Source organism: Danio rerio, chromosome 6 (genome assembly GCF_052040795.2).
Source record: "Danio rerio strain M-AB ecotype USA chromosome 6, GRCz13ab, whole genome shotgun sequence".
Classification (NCBI taxonomy): Eukaryota; Metazoa; Chordata; class Actinopteri; order Cypriniformes; family Danionidae; genus Danio; species Danio rerio.
In genome coordinates this window covers 59,952,501-59,979,128 of record NC_141026.1, presented here as the reverse complement: position 1 = coordinate 59,979,128, position 26,628 = coordinate 59,952,501, and the positions used below count along the sequence as shown (strand labels likewise).

The 26,628-nt window shown below is 34.9% G+C and overlaps 2 protein-coding genes and 1 long non-coding RNA gene across 11 annotated transcripts in view; 2 read left to right on the top strand and 1 right to left on the bottom strand.

The window, feature by feature from the left end:
- The window catches only part of LOC147843705 (uncharacterized), a 999,056-nt gene extending 973,766 nt beyond the window's left edge, over window positions 1–25,290 (top strand). For both annotated transcript variants that reach the window (XM_087258202.1, XM_087258201.1), the window contains one exon: window positions 22,532–25,290. In XM_087258202.1, the coding sequence (XP_087114328.1) occupies window positions 23,826–25,175 (1,350 nt within the window). In that variant the 5' untranslated portion in view covers window positions 22,532–23,825 and the 3' untranslated portion in view covers window positions 25,176–25,290. The remainder of the gene's footprint in view (window positions 1–22,531) is intronic.
- The window catches only part of tox2 (TOX high mobility group box family member 2), a 267,858-nt gene that overhangs the window by 183,174 nt on the left and 58,056 nt on the right, over window positions 1–26,628 (top strand).
- Window positions 19,615–23,520, bottom strand: LOC147836548 (uncharacterized). The gene is made up of 2 exons (XR_015494421.1): window positions 21,563–23,520; window positions 19,615–20,002 (listed from the first exon to the last, which is right to left on the bottom strand). It is a non-coding gene; the product is annotated as an uncharacterized LOC147836548 (long non-coding RNA).

The following is a 26,628-nucleotide window of genomic DNA, read 5'->3' as shown; positions in this document are numbered from 1 at the left end:
GCTCTTAAATAGGGTGTAATAGATTTAAAATATTAAATTAATGTAATTTTTTTTCATTTTGAACTATTAGTTTTGGATAATAATGAAATCTGGACTGATACAATGGTGTCTTTGTTAGTTAGAATTCTATAAATATGGATTGTTTAGATCATTGCAAATATTTTTCTGAACATTTGTAATATTTAAGCACCATTTTGTTTTAACAAAAATAAATCTGAAATTAAATTAAATTAAATAAGTAAAAATAAAAGAAAGTAAAATAGATATCAAATGAGGCGGTTGATTCCGCTGTGGCGACACCGGATTAATAAAGGGACTAAGCCGAAAAGAAAATGAATGAATGAATGAATGAATGAATGAATAAATAAATGAATGAATGAATGAGATATTAAATGATTAGCATTTTTTATCGTAAAATAATACATCACTGAACATAATACATCACTGAATATTCTTTTCTTTGTTACGACAAGTCGTTTAAATAAAAAAAAAGTTACCTAAGCTGTGCCAAAATATGCCAAAATTATAATAAATTAAATAAAAAAATAAATGAAAAACACAACCTAATAAAATTATACAAGGGGAAGCCAAAACTGTGAATTAAATAAAATAAATAATTAAACAAAAGTAAATATAATACAATAATTAGACTATTTAGATATACATTAAATAATTAATTAATTACAATAATATATGTATATCTACACTCACCGGCACTTTATTAGGTACACCTTATTAGTACCAAGTTAGAGACCCAGTTGCCTTTAGAACTCCCTTAATCCTTCGTGGCATAGATTCAACAAGGTACTGGGAATATTCCTCAGACATATGGTAAATATTTACATAATAGTACCATGCTAAAATTGTACTAATGGGCCCAAAGTGTGCCAAGATAATAACCCCCACACCATTACACCCCCACCACCAGCCTGAACCGCTGATACAAGGCAGGATGGATCCATGCTTTCATGTTGTTGAGGCCAAACTCCAAGACCCGACCATCTGAATGTGTCAGCAGAAATGGAGACTCATCAGAGCAGATGCTCTTCTTCAGACCTTGGTTGTAGCGAGTGCTTATTTGAGTCACTGTTGCCTTTCTATCAGCTGGAACCAGTCTGGCCATTCTCCTCTGATCTCTGGCATCAACAAGGCATTTGCGCCCACAGAACTGCCGCTCACTGGATATTTTCTTCTTGTCAGACCATTCTCAGTAAACCCTAGGGTTGTGCGTGCAAACCCCAGTAGATCAGCAGTTTCTGAAATACTCAGACCAGCTCGTCTGGCACCAACCACCATGTCACGTTAAATCCCCTTTCTTACCCATTCTGATGCTCGCTTTGAACTGCAGCAAACATGCATTGTGATTGGATGATTAGAAGTTTGTGTTAACGAGCAGTTCACAGGTATATACATTAGAAGAACTGATGAATAACGAACTGTAGCTAAACAGTCATATGAATAAATTAAAAACACAAATTAAAAATTAAATTTTTAAAATGTAATTAAAAATTGAAAATACCCCCAAAAATCTAAATATGAATGAACAATAAAATAGCATATAATAACACTGAAATAGCTTTATTATCTTTAGAATATCCTCTAAGCCAGGGGTTTTTAAACTGTGCTCTGCAGACCACAGGTGGGCCGCAAGAAAGTGCTAGGGGTTCCGCGAAAAATCTGCCAGAATCAAAAAATCTTTTTAAAAATAATATACATTTTTTTTGGATCCTGAAATTATTAATGACTATCAATTATTTATGTATATATATATATATATATATATATATATATATATATATATATATATATATATATATATATATATATATATACACACACATATAGTTTTATGATTTATATAAGTGGACACTTAATTGTAATGTGTTTATCCCCAAATCCTTTGCTCTCTTTAACATTTTGCAGTTTTTTTTACATTTTGCATTTTTACAGTTGAATGGAGAAATTAGCGGCTGTAAGTGCAGTACAGATGATGGAAAGATTTTTAAAGAATCCCGCTCCCGCAAGCAGTTCATGCATATCTGACTTGGCGAACACTAAGGCAAAAACCAGAAAATATGACAAATCTTACATTGCGTTTGATCAACACAATCTCACGGCAATTCGTAACTTTTTCATTTAGTGGCTAATTAATATGAATTCGTACGATCTAATTCGTACATTTTAGTACGATGTGCTCATCCCCCAATGACAGTTGGGTTTAGGGGTGGGGTTAGGTGCCACGCCTCCTTTTTAAAATCATACGACTGAACTCGTACGAATTTGTACGAATTTGTACGAATTAGCCACTAAACTGGCAAAACGTAAAATACTTACGTTTTCTCATGAGATCAGGCTGGTTTGGTTTTACCTGCAGGGGAGTCAATAGACCCCAGTGTGTTTTTTGTCAAGAGATTCTCTCCAACGCTCGATGGTGCGACCATTTCACTTGCAATAGCGACTAAAAATAGGTGTGTGTGAACTGGAAAATTTATTTAGTCGCACATGTGCGATTTTCTTTTTTAATAAGCTTGATTGATGACGTAATTCATTTGGCCACGGTAAAACAGCATGCTCTACACACTAACTTATGGTGTATTACGTTGGAAATCTATTGTGACTAGCACACGCTGACGCTATCAACAACAGCACCTCTCTACTGGTTTATTTACTTCACGTCGGGCGGTCTTTACATTGTTTTGTGTACGTTGCTAAGCAACGCATGGCACCGAATTGTGGCGAAGTGAAATATGAATTATAATTTCTTAACATTATACAGAAGTTTAGTTTACATATTTACACTTGAAATACGTAAGTGACTTTAAACTTAAGACAAAGGGGTCTCCTGCAAATAATCAGTATATTTGGGGGTCCCTGAGATTTAAAATTTTATAAACCACTGCTCTAGGCTCCATCATATGCCAATTCTTTTGTATTTCTACCTTTCGATGAGGAGCCTGTATTATATTCGATGCACTAATAATACCGATTTTAAATTCAGCTGCGCTCCAGTATCTTCCTGCTCATTCATCTAATGCTTCTTTATAAAAGACTCCTTTGGTAAATGGACATCAGACAAGAGCACTATGTGGATGGCAGTGTTTCTGCAGTCGTATGAATCTATGTATGCAATTTCTTTAGCTACCAGAATGCATTAAATCAGCCGTTCTTTCACTGACACTCATCGAGCGAGTCAATAATACTCCAGCAAATGAGCGTTCACTGTTTCTCTTCCTCAAGCAAACTTCTGGCCATTATGTTCTGCAGTGTTTCTGCATGTTTATATGGCGCAATAACAATGACAAAAGCCATCATTTTCTGTAAAAGCTACATGCTCCGTGAGCTGTATAAACGGGAAATGTGTAATGTGCTCTTTTCATTGCCACGCTGATAACATTTCATGCTTTACTCTGACCTTCTGTGACCTTTGTTTTCATCTCCATCCGAAATGAAATTGTAGATCGCTGATTTGGTCTCGTTTGGAAAATCGATGGCTTTGACACACGAGGTGCATTTTTAAGTGTGGCCACATGAGGTGCTGTAGCAGAATATCTTACAATAACGTTCTTTCAGAACAACAAGAGAAAAAATACACACTCAAATACATGATCGTTGATGTAACTTAATTCAATTATGACACATTTGCATGTATTTGAATTGCATTGTTCACCCTATAGATTGTGTGGTTGGTTAATTTGATTAGTTGGTTGGTTGATCTGATTGATTTTGGTTGGATGGTTGGTTGCTTGCTTGATTGATTTTTTGATTAATTTATTGATTTGATTTGATTTGGTTGGTTGGTTGATTTTATTGACTGATTGATTTGGTTGGTTGGTTGGTAGGTTGATTTGATTTGATTTGATTTTAATTGATTTGGTTGTTTGGTTGGTTGGTTAGTTTATTTTATTTTATTTTATTTTATTTTATTTTATTTTATTGATCGATTGATTAATTGATTTTTGATTGATTTTTATTTGATTTGATTTTAATCGAGTTGGTTAGTTGGTTGATTGATTGATTGATTGATTGATTGATTGATTGATTGATTGATTGATTGATTGATTGATTGATTGATTGATTGATTGATTGATTTTTGGTTGATTTGATTTGATTTGATTTGATTTGATTTGATTTGATTTGATTTGATTTGATTTGATTTGTTTTGGTTGGTTGGTTGGTTGGTTGGTTGGTTGGTTGGTTGGTTGGTTGGTTGGTTGGTTGAATTTATTGACTGATTGATTTGGTTCGTTGGTTGGCTGGCTGGCTGGTTGGTTGGTTGGTCGGGTGGTCAGCTGGTTGGTTGGTTGGTTGATTTATTTGATTGGTTGGTTGGTTGGTTCTTTGGTTGATTTGATTTGGTTGGTTGATTTGACTGGTTGGTTGGTTGGTTGATTGGTTGGTTGGTTGGTTGGTTGGTTGGTTGGTTGGTTGGTTGGTTGGTTGGTTGGTTGGTTGGTTGGTTGGTTGGTTGGTTGGTTGGTTGGTTGATTGGTTGGTTGGTCGGTTGATTTGGTTGGTTGGTTGGTTGGTTGGTTGGTTGGTTGGTTGGTTGGTTGGTTGGTTGGTTGATTTATTTGATTGGTTGGTTGGTTGGTTGATTTGGTTGGCTGGTTGGTTGGTTGATTTATTTGATTGGTTGGTTGGTTGGTTGATTTGGTTGGCTGGTTGGTTGGTTGATTTATTTGATTGGTTGGTTGGTTGGTTGGTCGGTTGGTTGGTTGGTTGGTTGGTTGATTTATTTGATTGGTTGGTTGGTCGGTTGATTGGTTGGTTGGTTGGTTGATTTATTTGATTGGTTGATTGGTTGGTTGGTTGGTTGGTTGATTTGGTTGGCTGGTTGGTTGGTTGATTTATTTGATTGGTTGGTTGGTTGGTTGATTTGGTTGGCTGGTTGGTTGGTTGATTTATTTGATTGGTTGGTTGGTTGGTTGGTCGGTTGATTGGTTGGTTGGTTGGTTGATTTATTTGATTGGTTGGTTGGTCGGTTGATTTGGTTGGTTGGTTGGTTGGTTGGTTGATTTATTTGATTGGTTGGGTAGTTGGTTGGTTGGTTGATTTGGTTGGTTGATTGGTTGGTTGATTTATTTGATTGGTTGGTCGGTTGATTTGGCTGGTTGGTTGGTTGATTGATTGAGTAATCGATTGATTAATTTCACTTTATTAATCCCAGAGTTAGATGAATTTATCCAAGCAGCACACATCACAAATGAATGATATCACAAATTTCTGAAAGAATGACAAGATTTGGGATGTCAATACAATAACATTGAGAAAATTTTTTTTTTTTTGAATTTACTAGATTTTTTGTGGTTGAAATCATTTCATATGGGCTGAATTTAAGCAAACAAATTAGGTTGAACATTACTACATTTACCTTTTGCCTAAAAAATCCAGTAAATTCAATCAATTGTTTTTTTCAGTGTAGAAATGTATTATTTTTTTGTATTTTTGAGTGTAGAATTGTCAAACATCCAAACCCCAAAGAGGTTACAATTACAATTTCCTCCAGCCCTTGCCTATTTATTTATTTATTTTTTCTCAGTGGTTTTGGGGTGTTGTTTATGGGACGTGTGTCTGCGGTTTTTGTCCGAGCTGTTCGGGCTTTATCACAAACAGAAGCCTGTGCTGATGAAATGAATCTCTGCCATCAGGAGGTCAGTGCATATATTCCATCTCTAGAAGGAAAGCCATTAGGTTTCATCTTGCGTCTTGAGTAGAGCGAGCTGGAGAGATCTTTTTTCATTAGAGCGCCAGAGACTGTCAGAGAAAAGAGATGGAGAGAGATGGGCAGAAAAAGAGTGATAGAGCAACCAGAGGAGGAGGGAAAAAAAGAGCGAGACTGAATGAACACGGCATCGGGATAAAAGGAAAACTGCTCTGAATGGAATGTCATCAGGACTAAGAGCTTTTTAAAGCCTCTCGCAAACTATTTAGATGCAGCACTGCAACTTGCATGTGCGTTTGTGCATCTGATGAAGAGTAAATAACCAGACATGTGCACTCTTTAGACTTAATGCATGGTTGTTTTGGTTATATATATATATATATATATATATATATATATATATATATATATATATATATATATATATATATATATATATATATATATATTATTTTTTTTTTTTTAATATACTTTAAATAAAAGTCTTAGGTCAAACAGATTTGTCTGAGCAAAATAAATAAATAAGCATTTTCACAATTTAAAAAAATAAATCAATAATCATAATAAAACAAGGGTCACACTTTACAATAAGGTTCATTAGTTAATGTTAATTAATGCATTTACTAATATGAACAAACAATGAACAATACATTTACTACAGTGATTATTCATGTTAATGAACGTTAGTTAATGAAAATACAGTTGTTCATTGTTAGTTCATGTTAACTCATGGTGCATTAACTAATGTTAACAAGCATGGACTTGAATGTTAATAATGCATTTTAAATGTTCAATTATGATTAATAAATGCTGTACATGTGTTGTTCATGATTAGTTCCTGTTAGTAAATGCATTAACTAATGAACCTTATTGTAAAGTGTTACCAAAACAAGATGGTATAATAACACATAATTGAAGAGCTGACCTCAGATGAACAGAGATGCAGGCATGATAAGGTTATTAAAATTAACTATTTTGAATGCATGTTTTAGTAGGATTTCATGAAGTAAGGCATGTTTATTCAACTTTATATTGTGGAAAATTGTTATCATAACAATAAGGAAACAAAGTGGTTAAACGTTTTCTGAACTCCCAGAATCGTTCTTATACATACAGTTGAAGTCAGATTTATTCGCTCCTCTTTGATTTTTTTTCTTTCTTTTTTAAAATATTTCCCAAATGAACTTTAACAGAGCAAGGAAATTTTCACAGTATGTCTGATAATATTTTTTCTTGTGGGGAAAGTCTTATTTGTTTTATTTTGACTAGAATAAAGGCAGTTTTTAATTTTTTAAACACCATTTTAAGGACAAAATTATTAGCCCCTTTAAGGTAATTTTTTTTCAGTAGTCTACAGAACAAACCATCGTTATACAATAACTTACCTCATTATGCTTACCTGCCTAGTTAACCTAATTAACCTAGTTAAGCCTTTAAATGTCACTTTCAGCTGTATAGAAGTGTCTTGAAAAATATCTAGTCTAATATTATTTACTGTCATCATGAGAAATGAGTTATTAAAACTATTATGTTAAAAAATGTGTTGAAAAAATCCTCTCTCCTTTAAACAGAAATTGGGGAAAAAATCAACAGCTAATAATTCTGACTTCAACTGTAAATACATAATAAAATGACAAATAATAATCAATAATTATTAACTAATGGTCAATGATATAATGATAATTGTATAAATGACTAATGATCTTATGTTAAAAAAATAATTAAATCAAGAATGAAGGAATATAAACGCAACACAAATGACTGAGTGCTTTTTTTAAAAGAACACACACATCAGTTTGCTACGAGGATTCTCAAATCCTTATTTAGATTCTTCACACTAATCAAGTAATCGTTGCTAGTTTCAGCTCTTGTTAAAAGTCAGCTTGTTATTCTATGTGGAAATGTTAGATTTGATCTTTTTTAGGTTACATTTCTTACACTTTTTTACATATATTACATGTTTGTCATTATCAAAAAATTCAGATTAAAAAAATTATTTAAAAAAAAACATTCATTCATTCATTTATTCGTTCATTCATTCATTTTCTGCCACTTTTCCGGGGCCGGGTCGGTAGGGCAGCAATCTTAACAGAGAACCCCAGACTTCCCTCTCCCCAGACACTTCCTCCAGCTCCTCCGGGGGGATCCAAGGCGTTCCCAGGCCAGCCGAGAGACATAGTCACTCCAGCGTGCCCTGGGTCTTCCCCGAGGCCTCCTCCTGGTGGGACATGCACACCTCCCTAGGTAGGCGTCCAGGAGGCATCTGAAACAGATGCCAGAGCCACCTCAGCTGACTTCTCTCGATGTGGAGGAGCAGCGGCTCTACTCCGAGCTCCTCCCGGGTGTCAGAGCTCCTCACCCTATCCAAAAGAGTGCACCCTGCCACCCTTCGAAGGAAACTCATTTCGGCCGCTTGTATCCGAGATCTTGTCCTTTCGGACCCAAAGCTCATGACCATAGGTGAGAGTAGGAACAAAACAAAACAAAAAAGACAAAATCTAAATATATATAAACTTTTGTAGCATAAACACTGAAATAGTATATTTGATATGTGTATTAACACCAATTTTATTCATTTAACTTGAGCTTTTTCTTATATTTTACTAATATCTTATTATAAAAAATACTGTTTTGCGGAAGCAGTTATGTATTTAAGCAAATGTTGATATCAAAGTTAAGCATGCACATCAACCTAATAATTTGAGCGGCTTAGCAGATGTGAATTTTTGCATGCAACATGCTTCATTAATGAAATGTCACATTTCAATGCAATTTCAAGGGCAATCAAGAGCGTAAAAAATATCCTGTCATTAGCGAAAGATAATTCAAAGCAGCAGCAGCATTCATTTCCCACAACAGTTTGAAGCATGTGTCCTTGAGGACGAGTGTTCTGTTGAGATCGTCTCTAATACACTACAATATAGTCTGCATTTAATGTTTTAGTAAATGCAAATACAAACGGGAATGTGTTTACTCATTACTGCCAAGGATGTGGTGGTCTCAATGCATTGAAGAAAAGCAGGAGTCACACTGTATATTCACGTCCAGACCAATATTTAATATCAGATTAATGCTTATTTGCAAATTTAATAAGGTTAAGGTTAGGGCTAGGGTTAGGTCTTAGGTCACTCTGCTAAACGCAAATGCAAACTGGAATGTCAGTTCATTGAAGGAAAGCCTTTAAAGGCAGGAGTTATACTGTATATTTATATTAAAATATGTATATTATATTGTATATTTATTATTTAAATATTAATATGCAGTGTAATTTACAACGTTCAATGAATGTCAGTCATTTACCACATATTTTTTTGTTTTGTTTAGGCTCAAATCATGCCGTTTTCTGTGTTATAAGGATTTTAGAGGGTCTTAGTTGTTATTGTTTTTTTTTATAATACATTTATAAATTAACTAATTAGTTAATTAATTAGTTAATTAATTAGTTTATAAATTAACACCAAGGATAGGGTTATGTCAATGCATTGAAGAAAAGCAAAAGTTATACTGTATTCACTTTCAGAGCAATATTTAAATATTAATCTGCTGTGAAAATTGGGAATCAGAGATAACATTTAATGAATGTCAGTCATTTGCCACATATTTTTTTGTCATATTCTGTGTTATAAGGATTTTAGAGGATCTTAGTTGTTATTGATTGTCTTATAATATACTTTTATATATATATATATATATATATATATATATATATATATATATATATATATATATATATATATATATATATATATATATAGAAAATGCTTATTGATTTGATGATTTTTAGATATTTGGACTCAAAATAGGACTTAAACTCTAAGTAAGAAAAGCTTTTTTTGCAGTGTATGTAGAAATTTAATAAGGTTAAGGTTAGGGCTAGGGTTAGTTCTCTGGTCGTTCTACTAAACACAAATACAAACTGGAATGTGTTTATAAATTAACACCAAGGATAGGGTTATGTCAATGCATTGAAGAAAAGCAAAAGTTATACTGTATATTCACTTTCAGAGCAATATTTAAATATTAGTCTGCTGTGGAATTTGGGAATCAGAGATAATATTTAATAAATATCAGTCATTTACCACATATTGTTTTGTTTTGGTTCAGGCTCAGATCATGCCGTTTTCTGTGTTATAAGAAATTTGGAGAGTCTCATTTGTTATTTCTTATTTTCTACTTGTCTAGAAAATGCTACTTCAATTATGAATTTTTAGATATTTGGAATAGAAAAATGTCTAAAAGTAAGGAAGGCATTTTTGTTTTGCAGTGTATGTGGAAATTTAATAAGGTTAAGGTTAGGGCTAGCCCTCATACATGTTTTAATGCAGTGAAAGCCACTTTGCTAAATGCATAAACAAACTGTAATGTGTTTTGTCATTGATTCCAAGGATGTGGTGATGTCAGTGCATTGATAGGCAGGATTTATACTGTATATTCATGTTCAGAACAATATTTAAATATTAATCTGCAGTGGAATTTGGAAATCAGAGATAACATTCAATAAATATCAGTCATTTACCACATATTTTTTCTTCATATTTTCTAGAAAATGCTTCTTGATTTAATAGTTAATTAGCAACAAGACTAAAACTCTAATCAAGAAAAGTATTTTTGTTTTGCTGTGTAAGTAGAAATTTAATAAGGTTAAGGTTAGGGCTAGGGTTAGCCCTCATGCATGTTTTTAATGCAGTGAAAGCCACTTTGCTAAATGCAAATTTAAACTGGAATGTGTTTTGTCATTGATGCCAAGGATGTGGTGATGTCAGTGCATTGATAGGCAGGATTTATACTGTATATTCATGTTCAGAACAATATTTAAATATTAATCTGCAGTGAAATTTGGAAATCAGAGAGAACATTCAATAAATATCAGTCATTTACCACATTTTTTTTTTTCATATTTTCTTGAAAATACTTCTTGATTTAATAGTTCTTAAATATTTGGACTAGCAACAAGACTAAAACTCTAAGCAAGAAAAGTATTTTTGTTTTGCTGTGTGTGTAGAAATTTAATAAGGTTAAGGTTAGGGCTAGGGTTAGCCCTGTGTTTTCTGTTATAATGATTTTGGAGGGTATCACTTGTTATTGTTTTTCTTATAATGTACTTATTTTTTACTTTTCTGGAACACGCTTCTTCACTTAAGAATTTTTTTTATATTTGGACTATAATCAAGTCTAAAACTCTAAGTAAGAGAAACAGTTTTGTTTTGCAGTGTATGTAGAAATGTAATAAGGTTAAGGTTAGGGCTAGGGTTAGCCGTCATGCATGTATTTAATGCAGTGAAAGTCACTTTGCTAAATGCAAATGCAAACTGGATTATATTTATTTATTTATGCCAAGGATCTGGTGATGTCAATGCATTTAAGAAAAGCATTAAAAGGCATTAATAGGCAAATTATACTGTATATTCTGTTTCAGAACAATATTAATATATGAATCTGTAGTGGAATTTGGAAATCATTCAATAAATATCAGTCATGTTACTTTTACCACCATTTTCTTTAGCATTTAGCGACTCAAATCATGCCGTTTTCTGTGTTATAAGGAATTTGGAGAATCTCATTTGTTATTATTTTTCTTTTAATATTCTTTTTTCAACTTTTCTAGAAAATGCTTTTTGATTTAATAAGTTTTAGATGTTTGGACTAAAAGCAAGACTAAAACTATATTTTAGAAAATATAGAAAAGCTTTTTTAAGTGTATGTAGAAATTTAATAAGGTTAAGGTTAGGGCTAGGGTTAGCCCTTATGCATTTTTTAATGCATTGAAAGTCACTCTGATAAATGCAAACACAAACTAGAACGTGTGTATTGCTTCTTTTTTTTTCTTGCAGTGTATATAGAAATGCGTTAGGGTTAGTTCTTTGGAATGTTTTTAATGCATAGAAAATAACTCATGCATGCATGAAAAGGAATGTAAAATGTTTGTGTGTATTGCTGTGCATCAGTGCAGTGTGGAGGGTTTTTTCTTCCAGTGAATGAAGGAATGCATTAGGGTTAGTTATTATGCATATTTTTAATGCATTGAAAGTCACTCTGCTAAACACAAACACAAACATAATCTAGAATTATTATTAGTTTTCATGCATGTGTTTAATACATTTAAAGTCACTCTGCCAAGTGCATGCATGAAAAGCAATGTAAAATGTGTGTTGTTGTGCGTCAGTGCAGTGTGCAGGTATAATGGCTGAACGCAGTAATGGTTTTACAGCGCTGTACTTGCACTGGTAGATTCATCACCGCCTGAATGAACCGGCCTGCGGTCGCTGCTCAACCAGAAATAGCCTGAAGATGATGGCCTGCCCAAACTCTCAGGCTATTTGTGGCCACTCGGCCTTCCACCAGCTTTAATCAAATGTATTTTGGTTGAAATCCACCCAAGATTTGAAACTAAAATGCCCACCGAAAGGGTTTACAGCGTTTGGTGTGTCTGATGAGTGTCGTCAAATGCAGAAGGAAGAATGGAAAACGCCAGCTTTATTTTCCTCTGTCTTCAACTCCAATTGTTGTGCTAATAATATCCCTTGTGATGTTGGAAAAGCATATATAGAGCATGATGCTATAGAAAGATTCACAGATGAATCCTAAAAAGTACACACAAATATAGTAGTCTGCTGAAAGCGTAAATGTGCACTGTAAATAATATTCGGAAATGTGCAGTTTTTTGTATTTTGTTTTTATTCATGTTTTTATTTTTTGTCTTTTTATTTCTGCTTTTGAATTGCATTATGGGTCCTTGATCATTTTTCCAGCAACTTTTATCCTTGAAAAATTTGGAAAAAGTGACTTTTATGAACATTTTTAATAGTTTGCAATCATATATTGTGTGTGTTGGTGTTGTAGATTACGCTACGAAAACCGCAGCACATTTTCTGTTATTTTACAGACTTTATATGTTATAAAATCTATATTATTATATATGATTTTATACTCTCTCTATAATATTTCTTGTGCATTGTATTATTTCACTACTAAAATGTCAATAAAAGTCACTTTGTTAAACCATAGAGTAGATTTTTCAACTTTAAAATAAAAAATTATATATAAATAAAAATAATACAAATAAAGATAAAAAAAATAAGCAAAAAGATCATTAAAAATGTACAAAAAAAACATTTTAAATTGATTAATAAAAAAGGACAGATTGTCATACAAAAGAATGGAAAACAGCATAGCAGATTTGTTTTATTTTTATTTTATTAACCTATATAAAGCAAAACATATTTGCTATACTAACAAAAACAAGTGCAAATAAAAATTTATTAAATAAATAAAAATATGATTATGAAAGGAATAAAAAAGTATACAAATAAATGTATAAATAAACAAAGATCAAACTAATAAAAAAAACATTTAATTACATTAAAATATATATATATAAATTCAGATTATCACACAGAAGAACAGCATGGCAGCTTTTTTCTGTTTTCCTCCAAAACGCATGTGCGATGCATCAATATAAAGCAGAAGATATTTTTGCTATAGTCACAAAAACACATGTGCAAATAAAAATTGATAAATAAATATGAAAATGCTTGTAAAACAAATAAAAAAACAAAAATAGATGTAAAAATAAACAAAATATTTAAATGAACCACAAAAAACAAAAACATTTAATTATATGAAAAAAAGTAAATAAGTAAATAAATAAAATTCAGATTATCACACAGAAGAAGGTCAAGGCAGATATTTTTTCTTCTAAAATGAATGTGCGATGCATTAATATAAAGCAAAAGATAAATGTGCTGTATTAATAAAGCATGTGTACAAATGAAAATAATTGAAACAAAAGATAAAATGCATGTAAAATGAAGAAAAATATAATAAAAATAAAAATAAAAATAAACAAAATATGAATAAATTACAAAAAAAAATCATTTAATTACACGAAAAAAGCAATAAATAAAATAAACTCAGATTATCACATAGAAGAACAGCATGGCAGCTTTGTACCTTAGTTTTCCTCCAAAACAGATGTGTGATGCATTTCATATAAAGCAGAAGATAAAATGTGTGTAAAATTAATTAGGATTAAATAAAACTAGATGTAAAAATTGTAAAAAATAATACAAGAAATTACAAGAAACATATTTAATTTCATTTTTAAAAGCAATAAATAAAAAAAATCAGATTATCACAGAAAAACAGCAAGCTTTTTCTTGAGTTTTCCTATGAAACAGATGTGTGATGCATCAATATAAAGCAGAAGATAGTTGTTCTATACTAATGAAAGCAAGCAAATGAAAATAAATATTAAAATGCTTATAAAATTAATTTAAGAATTTAAATAGATGAAAAAATAAACAAAAAGATTAAAAATTTGCAATAAAATCCACACTTTAATACATTTTTAAAAAAGCAATAAATACGTACAATTCAGATTATCACACAGAAGAACAGCCTGGCAGTTTTTTTTCCAAAACAGATGTGCAATGCATTAATATAAACCAGAAGATAAAATGCTTGTAAAATTAATAAAATTATAATACAACTGGATGTAAAATAAACAAAAAAAAGACACATTTATCAACAACAAAAATTACACATTTATTTACATTTTAAAAAGCAAGAAATAAATAAAACTCAGATTATCACATAGAAGAACAGCATGGCAACTTTTTTCTTTAGTTTTCTTTCAAAACAGATGTGCGATGCATTTAATATAAAGTAGGAGATAAAATGTGTGTAAAATTAATAAGAGTTAAAATAAAATTAGATGTAAAAATAAACAAAATATAATGAAAGAAATTACAAAAAAAACACATGTAATTTCATTTTTAAAAGCAATAAAATAAAATAAAAAATCTGATTATCACAAAGAAGTACAACATGAAAGCTTTTTTTTTCCTCCAAAACAGATGTGCAATGCAATAATATAAAGCAGAAGATAAAATGCTTGTAAAATTAATAAAAATATAATACAACTGGATGTAAAATAAGCAACAAAAAGTCAAAGAAATTACAAAAAAAACACATTTATTTACATTTTAAAAAGCAATAAATAAATAAAACTCAGATTATCACACAGAAGAACAGCATGGCAACGTTTTTTCTTAGTTTTCCTCCTAAACAGATGTGCGATGCATTAATATAAAGCACAAGATAAAATGCTTGTAAAATTAATAACAGTTAAAATAAAATTATATGTAAAAATAAACAAAAATAATAAAATAAATTACAAAAAAAAAACACATTTATTTACATTTTAAAAAGCAATAAATAAATAAAATTCAGATTATCACACAGAAGAACAGCATGGCAACTTTTTTCCTGTTTTCCCCCAAAACGGATGTGCGATGCATCAATATAAAGCAGAAGATATTTGCATCACGGCCCAACTCAAGGATTACATTTGTAGCAGAAATGCTTTATGGAACTATTAATATCTTTTATTTTCTTTCCCTCCATGGCAGTTCAGAGAGCGTAATAGAATGCATTTCCTGCAAGGAATATTACACAGATGATTGATGGATCCGCAGAAATACGGGGAAAACATTGGGCTGTTCAATAGGCCTGTGAAATCTGGCCAAACGTGAACACCAGCGAAAGAGAGAGAGAGAGAAAAGGAGAAGGGAAAAAGAGAGAGAGAGAAAGAGAGAGAGAGGGAACGAACCCCCCTGGTTTTTAAACAGCTTTCTTTTCACCTTTGCGATTATTTATTTTCAAATAGTCCTTCAGGGTAATGTACCATTTTCTTATTTCACACCGCTATTTCCCATAAATGAGGGGAAGGCGCCATAAATCAAGAGGGAAACATAGACTGGCGCAAAAAAAAAAAAAAGAAGCTGCGAGAGCGCTAAAGATTTATGTAACACATTCATGTTTTCCACTTCTTCTTTTTAGTGCTGCGCTGTGAAAGCCTGCCTAATAAAAGCCCCTATTAATATTTCCTGTTGCCTAGCAACCGCGGGCAGCAAGTAATAGCATTCCGTGGAAAAATAGATGACCGGGCCGATAAGGAAAAATTCAATTCTTTTATTATCTCTCGGGAGAAGGTGCCTTATTTCCTTCTGCGCCCGATGATATGAGAGCAGCCTTGTATATTAAGAAATGTTTTAAAGAAATACAAGTTATTTTCCAATTTCATTATATCAGAAAAGCGAGGAAGAAAAGGCTGAAAAAAGGAGAAGATTGTTTGTGCGTGTGTGTGTGTGTGTCTGTGTGTGTGTGTGTGTGTGTGTGTGTGTGTGTGTGTGTGTGTGTGTGTGTGTGTGTGTGTGTGTGTGTGTGTGTGTGTGTGTGTGCGTGCGTGTCTATTCTCTAATAAAGTCCATTAGGCTTCAGATTGCACTAATCAAGGCGTCATTTACAGATTTAATTGACTTTTACAATCATGTTTGCATAGAAATATAAGGCTGCAGCTTCCATTATTCCTATCAGATTTATATATACACTCTTATTATATTTGGCACACCCACACACATATGCTGATTATATGTAAAGATGAAAAAAAATTAAAAGTTGCGTGTGTATGTATAAATATAAATGATGTCTTTTTTGTTTATATTAAAAAGTTGATTATATATATAATTATATATATATAAATTTAACTTTGGAATAGTTTGTTAATTATTCTAGAACTTTTTTCTAGTCATTCTCTTTGAAATATGAAGAGAGGTCATATTAATTATAAAAATATATACTGTATAGTATCAGCATTGCTAATGTACTATTCGTAAAAAAAAGTTACATACAGTTTACATAGTACACCCCTCACAAATCTCTCTCTTTTAAATTCCTATTTTAATAAGCTCTACAATAATATATTTGTGCATGTACATTAGATTAGTCAGTGCTGAGGCCAAATCTGGTGCTTATCTAACAAAATAACTTAAGATAACGGTCCAAAAACTAGCACAGCCAAATTTATATATATATAAAAAAATATATATAATTTAATTTTAAAAAAGAGGAAAAGTCAAGAGAAGCAAAAAAAATTACAAATGCATTTAATATTTTGTCATTTCTAATTTTTTTTTGCAGTATTTTGCTTGAATTTAATTGTATTATCTTTCAATTTCAATATGTTTGGCGACTAAAATATGATTTTAATAAATATATCTGTTTAATAAATCTGTTTTGTTCAAATGCACCAAAATGCATTCCTTATATTCACTGAGAAATGGAGAAACATATTAATTTTCAAAATGGGCTGTACTCAATCATGCTGAGCACTGTGTGTATGTGTATATATATTATTCATTCATTCATTTCCTTGTCGGCTTAGTCCCTTTATTAATTTGGGGTCACCACAGCGGAATGAACCGCCAACTTATCCAGCAAGTTTTTACGCAGCGGATGCCCTTCCAGCCGCAACACATCTCTGGGAAACATCTACACACACATTCACACACACACTCATACACTACGGACAATTTAGCCTACCCAATTCACCTGTAACGCATGTCTTTGGACTGTGGAGGAAACCAGAGCACCCGGAGGAAACCCACACGAAGGCAGGGAGAACATGCAAACTCCACATAGAAACGCCGACTGAGCCGAGGTTCGAACCAGCGACCTTCTTGCTGTGAGGTGACAGCACGACCTACTGCGCCACTGCCTCACCCATTTGTATATATTAAATTCACCTTTATTTCTACAATGCTTTTACAATGTAGATAGTGTCAAAGCAGCTTCACATAGAAGATCATAGTGAATTGAAACACTCTTAGTTCAGTTCAGTTTAGTTCTGTTCATTTTTACAAGTCTCAAACTATGCAAGCAAGTGGCGACTGTGGCCAGGAAAAACTTCACCAATTGGTGAAAGTGATAAAAACCAGATAAAAACCTCAAGAGAAACCAGGCTCAGTTGGGCACGACCATTTCTCCTCTGACCAAACGTCTTGTGGAGAGCTGCAGTCTAGGCGCCGGAGGCTGGAGAACGCTGGACCTCAGCTAAGACTCGTCTGTCCTTAGAGTTTCACAGGAATCAGACTCATGCTCTCACTACCTGAGGATACGGCCTGGTCCAGGATTATGGAAACCTTGGCATCATCTCTTTGCAGGTCTTGGATCACATCAGTGTCACTGCATAATCTCTGGGGGCCTCGGGATGAGTATCCTCAAGTGGAAGTAAAGAATAAAGAGAATAATTAGCGTAGCTGCTGTTCATATTGTATATAAACAAGATGTGTGGAGCACATTCAAGCATCATACTGCTATGTGATGCACTGAGTGTATGCTTTACTAAAATGATAGCTGTTTAATCTAGTTTTGAACTGCGAGAGTGTGTCTGAGCCTCGGAGATTATCAGGAAGGCTATTCCAGAGTTTAGGAGCCATAAATGAGAAGGCTCGACCTCCTTTAATAGACTTTGCTATTCTAGGTACTACCAGAAGCCCTGAGTTTTGAGATCTTAAAGAGTGAGCTGGATTGTAGCGAGACAGAAGGTTGGTTAGATAAACAGGAGCTCGATTATTTAAAGCTTTATAGGTGAGAAGCAATATTTTAAATTCAATACGAAACTTAACAGCCAGCCAGTGTAAGGAGGATAGCATTAGGGGTGATATGACCATATTTTCTAGACCTGGTAAGAACTCTGGCAAATATATGTCAGAATTATTAGCCCCCCTTCAACTTTTTTTTTTCTTTTCCCAAATCTTGTTTAACGGAGCAAAGAAATAAAAGCAGTTTTACTTTTTTTTAAACCCTTTTAAGGACAAAATGATCAGCCCTTTAAAGCTATTTTTTTGATAGTTTACAGAACAAACCATCATTGTACAATAACCTGCCTAGTTACCCTAACCTGCCTAGTTAACCTAATTAACCTAGTTAAGCCTTTAAATGTCACTTTAAGCTGTATAGAAGTGTTTTAAAAAAATATCTAGTCTAATATTATTTACTGTCATCATGACAAAGATAAAATAAATCAGTTATTAGAGATGAGTTATTAAAACTATTATGATTAGTTCAATTTGAAAGATTTTTCAATGAAGAATGTAATGTATATAATATTGATAATAATGATTTCAGTTAATATTAATAAAAGTTTCTTTAGTGGTTTTAGTTTAGTCTTTTTCCAGTCATGCTCCCAGAAATATGAGGATTTTAGTATAATGTAAAAATTATACAGAGAGTTCATATTAAATATAAAATATGTATCAAATATTGCATCAGAATTATTAATATACATTTATGTACAAATGTTGCATAAAAATGTAACATCTCTAAATAAAAATATAAATATAATGGTTTAATTATATAAATAGAATGCTTAATATAATCATATAACTATTAAATATATAAAAATAATACATTTTATTTATGATGTGCTTTTCTTTTAATTTTGTGTACAGTCTGAAATGTAATAATATATAATAAAGAATATATATAATATAAAATAAATTATATAAAATTATATTTATTATATAATAATATAATATATTTATTAAATAAATAAATAAATATATATATATATATATATATATATATATATATATATATATATATATATATATATATATATATATTAGATATGAAGTAATTCAATTATATTTCTGTATAAATATATTATATGTATTTATTAATGTAATCATATAAATAAATGAATATAAAAATATATAATTTATATTATAAACACAATCGTTTGATATGATACTTATATTACATGTATAACGACACGGTGCCTCAGTGGTTAGCACTGTGGCCTCACAGCAAGAAGGAGTGGTTCGAGCCCTGGCTGGGTCAGTGTGCATTTCTGTGTGGAGTTTGCATGTTCTCCCCGTGTTGGCATGGGTTTCCTCAGGGTGCTCCGGTTTCCCCCACAGTCCAAACACATGCGCTATAGTGGAATTGATTAACTAAATTGGCCGTAGTGTGTGTGTGTGTGTGTGTGTGTGTGTGTGAGAGAGCGAGAGAATGAATGTGTATGGGTGTTTCCCAGTACTGGGTTGCAGCAGAAAGGTGGAAAACATACTGTCAATATTGGTGGTTCATTCCACTGTGGTGAGCCTTGATGAATAAAGGGACTAAGCTGAAGGAAATGACGAAATGTATAGCAGTACAAATGATGCATTGTCATTAGAATTGTCGCATCAGTCAGATGAGCAGCTGTGTGGAGAGTTTAGTCAGTGTTTTCTTGTTTTCTTCTTGTTTATTCTCATTGTTTCCTCGAAAAAGAGCAGCGTTATTGGGAAGGACATTAGTTTGTTGCTTAGAAACAAAGTGATTGGATTTGAAGTCTGCATTTCTATAGTATATCCATACTGTGTTTCTCTGCAGAAAGGAGAACTGTGCACATAAAGCCTCCTCGCTCCTCGTTCTGTCTCGTACTGGTTTTTGTATCTTTTATCAAAGCATAAAATCACGGACATATTTCTGTAATAATATCTGGACGCACATCGGCTGGTGGAGCGAGTGTGCGGATGGAGCGCTCTATGACTTTTCTCTTTCAGTTTTTCTTGTCTTAAGAAGTAAGCAAAGACCAGTGTTTACGTTTTTAATGATTAAAATGACATTCAATTATACAGTAAATTATAAATATTTTTTAAGGAAAAAATTAATTTGAATACATGAAAACATTTTAATTATTAAAATGTTTTAATTCATTCATTTTCTTGTCGGCTTAGTCCCTTTATTAATCCGAGGTCGGCACAGCGGAATGAACCGCCAACTTATCCAGCAAGTTTTTTACGCAGCGGATGCCCTTCCAGCTGCAACCCATCTCTGGGAAGCATCCACACACACATTCACACACACACTCATACACTATGGACAATTTATCCTACCCAATTCACCTGTATTGCATGTCTTTGGACTGACCCAGAGGAAACCCACGCGAAAGCAGGGAGAACATGGAAACTCCACAAAGAAACGCTAACTGAGCCGAGGTTCGAACCAGCGACCTTCTTGCTGTGAGGCGAACGTGCTACCCACTGCGCCACTGCGTTGCCTTTAAAATATTTTATTCAATCAATTTATTAACTTTATATTTTTAAATTATGTTTTGTAGTATTAGTGTTTTGTATCAATACATTTAAATTAGTGTTATATGGTGTCTTGATCTTATCATGAGCTGAGGGTACAATTTTGTTTCTAACAAAATATATAATTGTACCTTTAAAGGTGCCAAAATGGTCCTTTATTGTACAATTTTGTACCCAAATGTGCTATAAAATGTACAGAAATGCCAGCCTGATCTCACGAGAAAACATAAGTATTTTACGTTTTGCCAGTTTAGTGGCTAATTCGTACGAATTTGTATAGTTCTGTCGTACGAAATGGTACGATTTTAAAAAGGAGGCGTGGCACCTAACCCCACCCCTAACCCCAACCGTCATTGGGGGATGAGCAAATCGTACTAAATTGTACGAATTAGATCGTACGAATTCATACGAATTAGCCTCTAAATGAAAAAGTTACGAATTGCCGTGAGATTGTGTTGGAAATGCACCTTTCAAACCTAAATCTGGACGTTTGTACCTTTTTAGCCCATTTGGCTACAAAATTGTACCCTAAGGACCAATTTGGGACCTTTAAAGGTACAATTATATATTTTGTTCTCTCTAGTAACAAAATTGTACCCTCACTGTACCCTTTTTCTGACAGTGTACAAACAATTTAGTTAATTTCCAATATAGCACATGTGTTTGGACTGTGGCGATCGTGCTACCCACTGCGCCACCGTGATGCCAAAATAAAAATGAAAGGGCCATGAAACCCCCTCATTTCAGCAGGGTGTTTTCACACCTCTACTTTGGAAAAAGTCAGAAAAGTGGGCGTGTCCAGCTCTGTTTAGGGGGCAGTGTCGGAGGAACTAAAGTGGGATGGTGTGGGAGTGTCTATTTGGGCGCGCTGAGTTTCAGAGTCAAAATACACACACACACACACACACACACACACACACACACACACACACACACACACACACACACACACAGGAGAAAGTGATGGTGTTTAACCTACATGGAAATCTGTAATCGAATTATTTGGCAAATTATTAAATGGTGGACTTTAACTACAGTTTGGTTCTTTCATTCAGGGAATTCATTCATGCCCCTCGCGACAAACGAGATATTTGATTCGAGGAACTGCTCTAAGCGTGTATTTTTCATGCAATGTTTGATACCGCACGGCGAATGAGAGAAAAAAACCCTCCGCATTTCCCGGGAACTTAGATGCACACGGCAGGTAGCGTCAGAAAGCCGCGTGTGTTATTCCGGTCACAAAATGCGGTGAAAATCCTACACAAGGTTAAAGTTTGGTTGTGGTGCTAACATGTTTACACTCGGTGCAACAGTTAGCTCGATACGAACAAACTGAATAAACAAAGAGCACTGGTCACTCACTTACCAAATCTGTAGAGACAGGACAATCACCAGCAACTAGAGCCGCGTCTTTATTAAGAGGAGACTACAAGCGAATCCAGATCTCAGCGTTTGCAGATGAGAACAGCTCTCAGGTAAACAATGTTCTTCCTTAGACACGTAAGTTATTGTTGTTGAGCGTCGCGTACACTGTTAATCCACACGTGAGTCTGAGCTCTCACAGAGAGAAAATGAAAACAAAACTTCACTGCAGCAAACTATAAAAGCAACACTTCACGCTTGTTTTGCCAACACAACGTGGCGTCTCTGACATCTAAACACTGTGACAGTAATGAATATTAATGAAGTTGCACAATAGAGCGCGCTGATTGGTTTGAACCAAGCCTTACTCATGCATTAATGCAGCAGGCTGTAAGACGTAATAAGACTCACTCTGGCACAGACGTCCAGTCTGCACGCTGGAACACACGCTATTATCTCATGACCGTGACGCAGCTTCAAAAATTCGTTTCAAACCGGAAGTACGAATTTGCTTGAAATAACGCAAAAACAACCAATTTACACTTTTTTTTGTGAAATACAGGTGTCCTAATAGTGTTTTTAGCAGTGTGGGACACTTATACGACTGTCAACAGCTCATAAAATGTGTTTTGGTGTTTCGTGACCCTTTAATAAGTAAATAAGGCAAATAAGTAAATAAATGTCGACCGCTTAAAATCTTTTTAAATAACAATATTAGTACAAAATAATTACACTATTTATAATTGTTTATTAATTTGCTGCTACTCTCAGATGATCTCCTCACTTCTTCTATCCTCACTTGTAAGTCTCTTTGGGTAAAAGCGTCTGCTAACAGCAAATGTCAAATATTCATAAATTCATTTTATTACTTTCTCAATAATTCAGTGTTTGAGGTTCAGCTGGAGGTCAGGTGACAACTAAGTAAAACACTGAATTGTTTATCACGGATTAATGCCTATTCTTTTGTTAATACAGCATGCAGTGTACACCCAGTAGTATGCACAGTTCCCAACACAACATGCCAGATCTCGTGCAAACACTTAAAACAACAATTAAAAACAGTGTAAATGAGCCCTCATCGGAGTGCTGCCTGTTTAGAGAAGACGACTCATAGGCTTACTGCTAGATATCTTTTCCCCAGCTCTCAGTGTTTGGGCTGGAGATAAGGAGAGTTTGACATGACAGCCAGATCTGAATGACTGTAGAAGAAGAAGAGAAACGCTCGTTTCAACACCAGACAGACAGAGAGCAGAACATTTCTACTACAGCTAATGAGAAAGGAAGCCAAGCAGCCTACTGTCAGAGCACACACAAGACACACGTATACTTTTAGGGCACACACACATGCTGTATATACATGTAGGACACACACATGAATACATACTAGGGATGTAACGGTATCAGAATTTCACGGTACGGTAATACCTCGGTATGAATGTCACGGTACGGTATTTATTGAATCATTTACAGGAAAAAACAAAACTTATGAAAATACTCCAAAAAAGTGCCAAAAGTGTCAATGACATACAAATTAGCCATTTATCTCTAAGCTTTGAAACAGGAACTTCAATTTTAATAACAAAATAATATTAAACCATGTAAAAAAAATAAAGTTTCAATTTAGTATTGTTGAAAACTCATCACATTCAACATTTAATCACTCACTCACTTAGATAGAGATGGGTTTAAAGGAAAATTATCATATAAATATGATCTGGTAAAAGCTGGTATCTCTGGGTATTTACAATGTCCCCTGCAACAGAAAAAAACCCTCTCATTTGGGACTGAGGTTTCTGGGACAAGAGAGATATGACTTGGCCCAGGTTGACAGCAGTGGGTAACGTTGTGCATTGTTTTTCCCCCACTTAAGAGGACAAACCATGAGTGAGATAGAGGTCTCATGTCTGCATCAATCTGAACAGTGTGCTGACAACACCGCTATTCAATACGCGCGCGACAACACAGCTGATAAGAAATCGGGCAACAACACCGCTATTCAGTACGCGCGCGACAACACAGCTGATAAGAACTCGCGCGACAACACCGCTATTCAGTACGCGCGCGACAACACAGCTGATAAGAACTCGCGCGACAACACCGCTATTCAGTACGCGCGCGACAACACAGCTGATAAGAACTCGCGCGACAACACAGCTGATAAGAACTCGCGCGACAACACCGCTATTCAGTACGCGCGCGACAACACAGCTGATAAGAACTCGCGCGACAACACCGCTATTCAGTACGCGCGCGACAACACAGCTGATAAGAACTCGCGCGACAACACCGCTATTCAGTACGCGCGCGACAACACAGCTGATAAGAACTCGCGCGACAACAGAGTTGATAAGAACTCGCGCGACAACACTGCTATTCAGTACGCGCGCGACAACACAGCTGATAAGAGCTCGCGCGACAACACAGCTGATAAGAACTCGCGCGACAACACCGCTATTCAGTACGCGCGCGACAACACAGCTGATAAGAACTCGCGCGACAACACCGCTATTCAGTACGCGCGCGACAACACAGCTGATAAGAACTCGCGGGACAACACCGCTATTCAGTACGCGCGCGACAACACAGCTGATAAGAACTCGCGCGACAACACCGCTATTCAGTACGCGCGCGACAACACAGCTGATAAGAACTCGCGCGACAACACAGTTGATAAGAACTCGCGCGACAACACTGCTATTCAGTACGCGCGCGACAACACAGCTGATAAGAGCTCGCGCGACAACACAGCTGATAAGAACTCGCGCGACAACACCGCTATTCAGTACGCGCGCGACAACACAGCTGATAAGAACTCGCGCGACAACACCGCTATTCAGTACGCGCGCGACAACACAGCTGATAAGAACTCGCGCGACAACACAGCTGATAAGAACTCGCGCGACAACACCGCTATTCAGTACGCGAGCGACAACACAGCTGATAAGAACTCGCGCGACAACACCGCTATTCAGTACGCGCGTGGCGACAACACAGCTGATAAGAACTCGCGCGACAACACAGCTGATAAGAACTCGCGCGACAACACCGCTATTCAGTACGCGCGCGACAACACAGCTGATAAGAACTCGCGCGACAACACCGCTATTCAGTACGCGCGTGGCGACAACACCCGCTTTAGAGTTTTCCAGCTCTTTTTCATCCCCGCTTCTAGCAGCACACTCCATTTCCGCATTACTGGATCTGTAGCGACAACAGACCGCAAGGGATGATGGTCAAGCATGGGCTGATGGGAATTGTAGTTTTTGCTACCTCCCGTTCGCTTCATTCGCCTGAGCAAATTTTCTCAGAAGACCTATAGTTTTACCGAGTCATGCGACTACGGTAATATCGAAAAAAATTAATATTGCGGTATGATGGTATTTACAATACCGTTACATCCCTGATATATATAATATAATTTTTTACATTCAGGGTTTTTTTTTAAATGCTAGGGGTCCCATACCTGGAATTGCTTAGCGCCCCCAAATCACTAAGTCCGCCCCTGTATGTAACACAATCCCTCAGTCATAGTTACACACAGCACCCACTGTTCATTCTATTGAAAGCATTAATGTAAATCAGTAATCAGTGTGAATATGTGTGTGTTTATATTATGAATGAACCTCAGTTCTTCATTGAGTCTGCAGTTCAGCCTCTGCCGCTCTCTGCACGCGTGTCAGAGATGAAGCGTCTTCAGGGAGGACAGGATTCGCCTTTGCTTACACATTTAACCAGCGCTTGATTTATAAATTGGCGCCCTTATTAGCACTCGTCTGGTGTTATAATGACCCGCGGGCACAGCAGAGAGCCGGGTTTTCATGTTCTGCCCCGCAGGCGAACACGGAGCGGGCCGAGGGCAGAGCCATGAGGTTCCCCGTGTGTTTACGCCTCAGATCAGTCTCCGCCGCTCGGCTAATTAAAGCTGCCATGGCCGCCAGCCTGCCGGGATAATGTTCTATTATTATAGTCATTTGTTTCAATTAACCGCTCTGTGATTTTACAATAGCAACTGTGAACCTGCGTGGAGTGAGCCATCACTCCCAACAAGATGTGTCCAATCAGAGAGAGAGAGAGAGAGAGAGAGAGAGACAGAGAAATAAAACGCGCACACACACACACACACACACACACACACACACACACTCCTTTAAATGGTTACAAATGAATCATTGTAAATATACTGATTAATATTATTCATTATTATTGGTTTATTTTATAATGTTGATTGTTAAATGTACAGTTTATTCTGATTTATTATCATAATTTTATATATAAATTTTATAATTATAATAATTATGATTATAATAATTAATTAATTCATTTTATTTTCGGCTTTGCCCCTTTATTAATCAGGGGTCACCACAGTGGAATGAACCACCAACTATTTTAGCATATATTTTACACAGCAGACGCCCTATTCCACTGTAAACCAGTACAGGGAAACACCCATACACATTCATTTACACACTCATACACTACGGTCGGTTTAGTCCATCAATTCCCCTATAGCGTTAGTGTTTGGACTGTGGGGGAAACCGTAGCACCTGGAGGAAACTCCACGCCAACACAGGGAGAACATGCAAACTCCACACAGAAGTGCCAACTGACCTAGCTGGGACTCAAATCAGTAACGTTCTAGCTGTGAGGCCACAGTGCTGCCTTTATTATTATCAATTGATTATT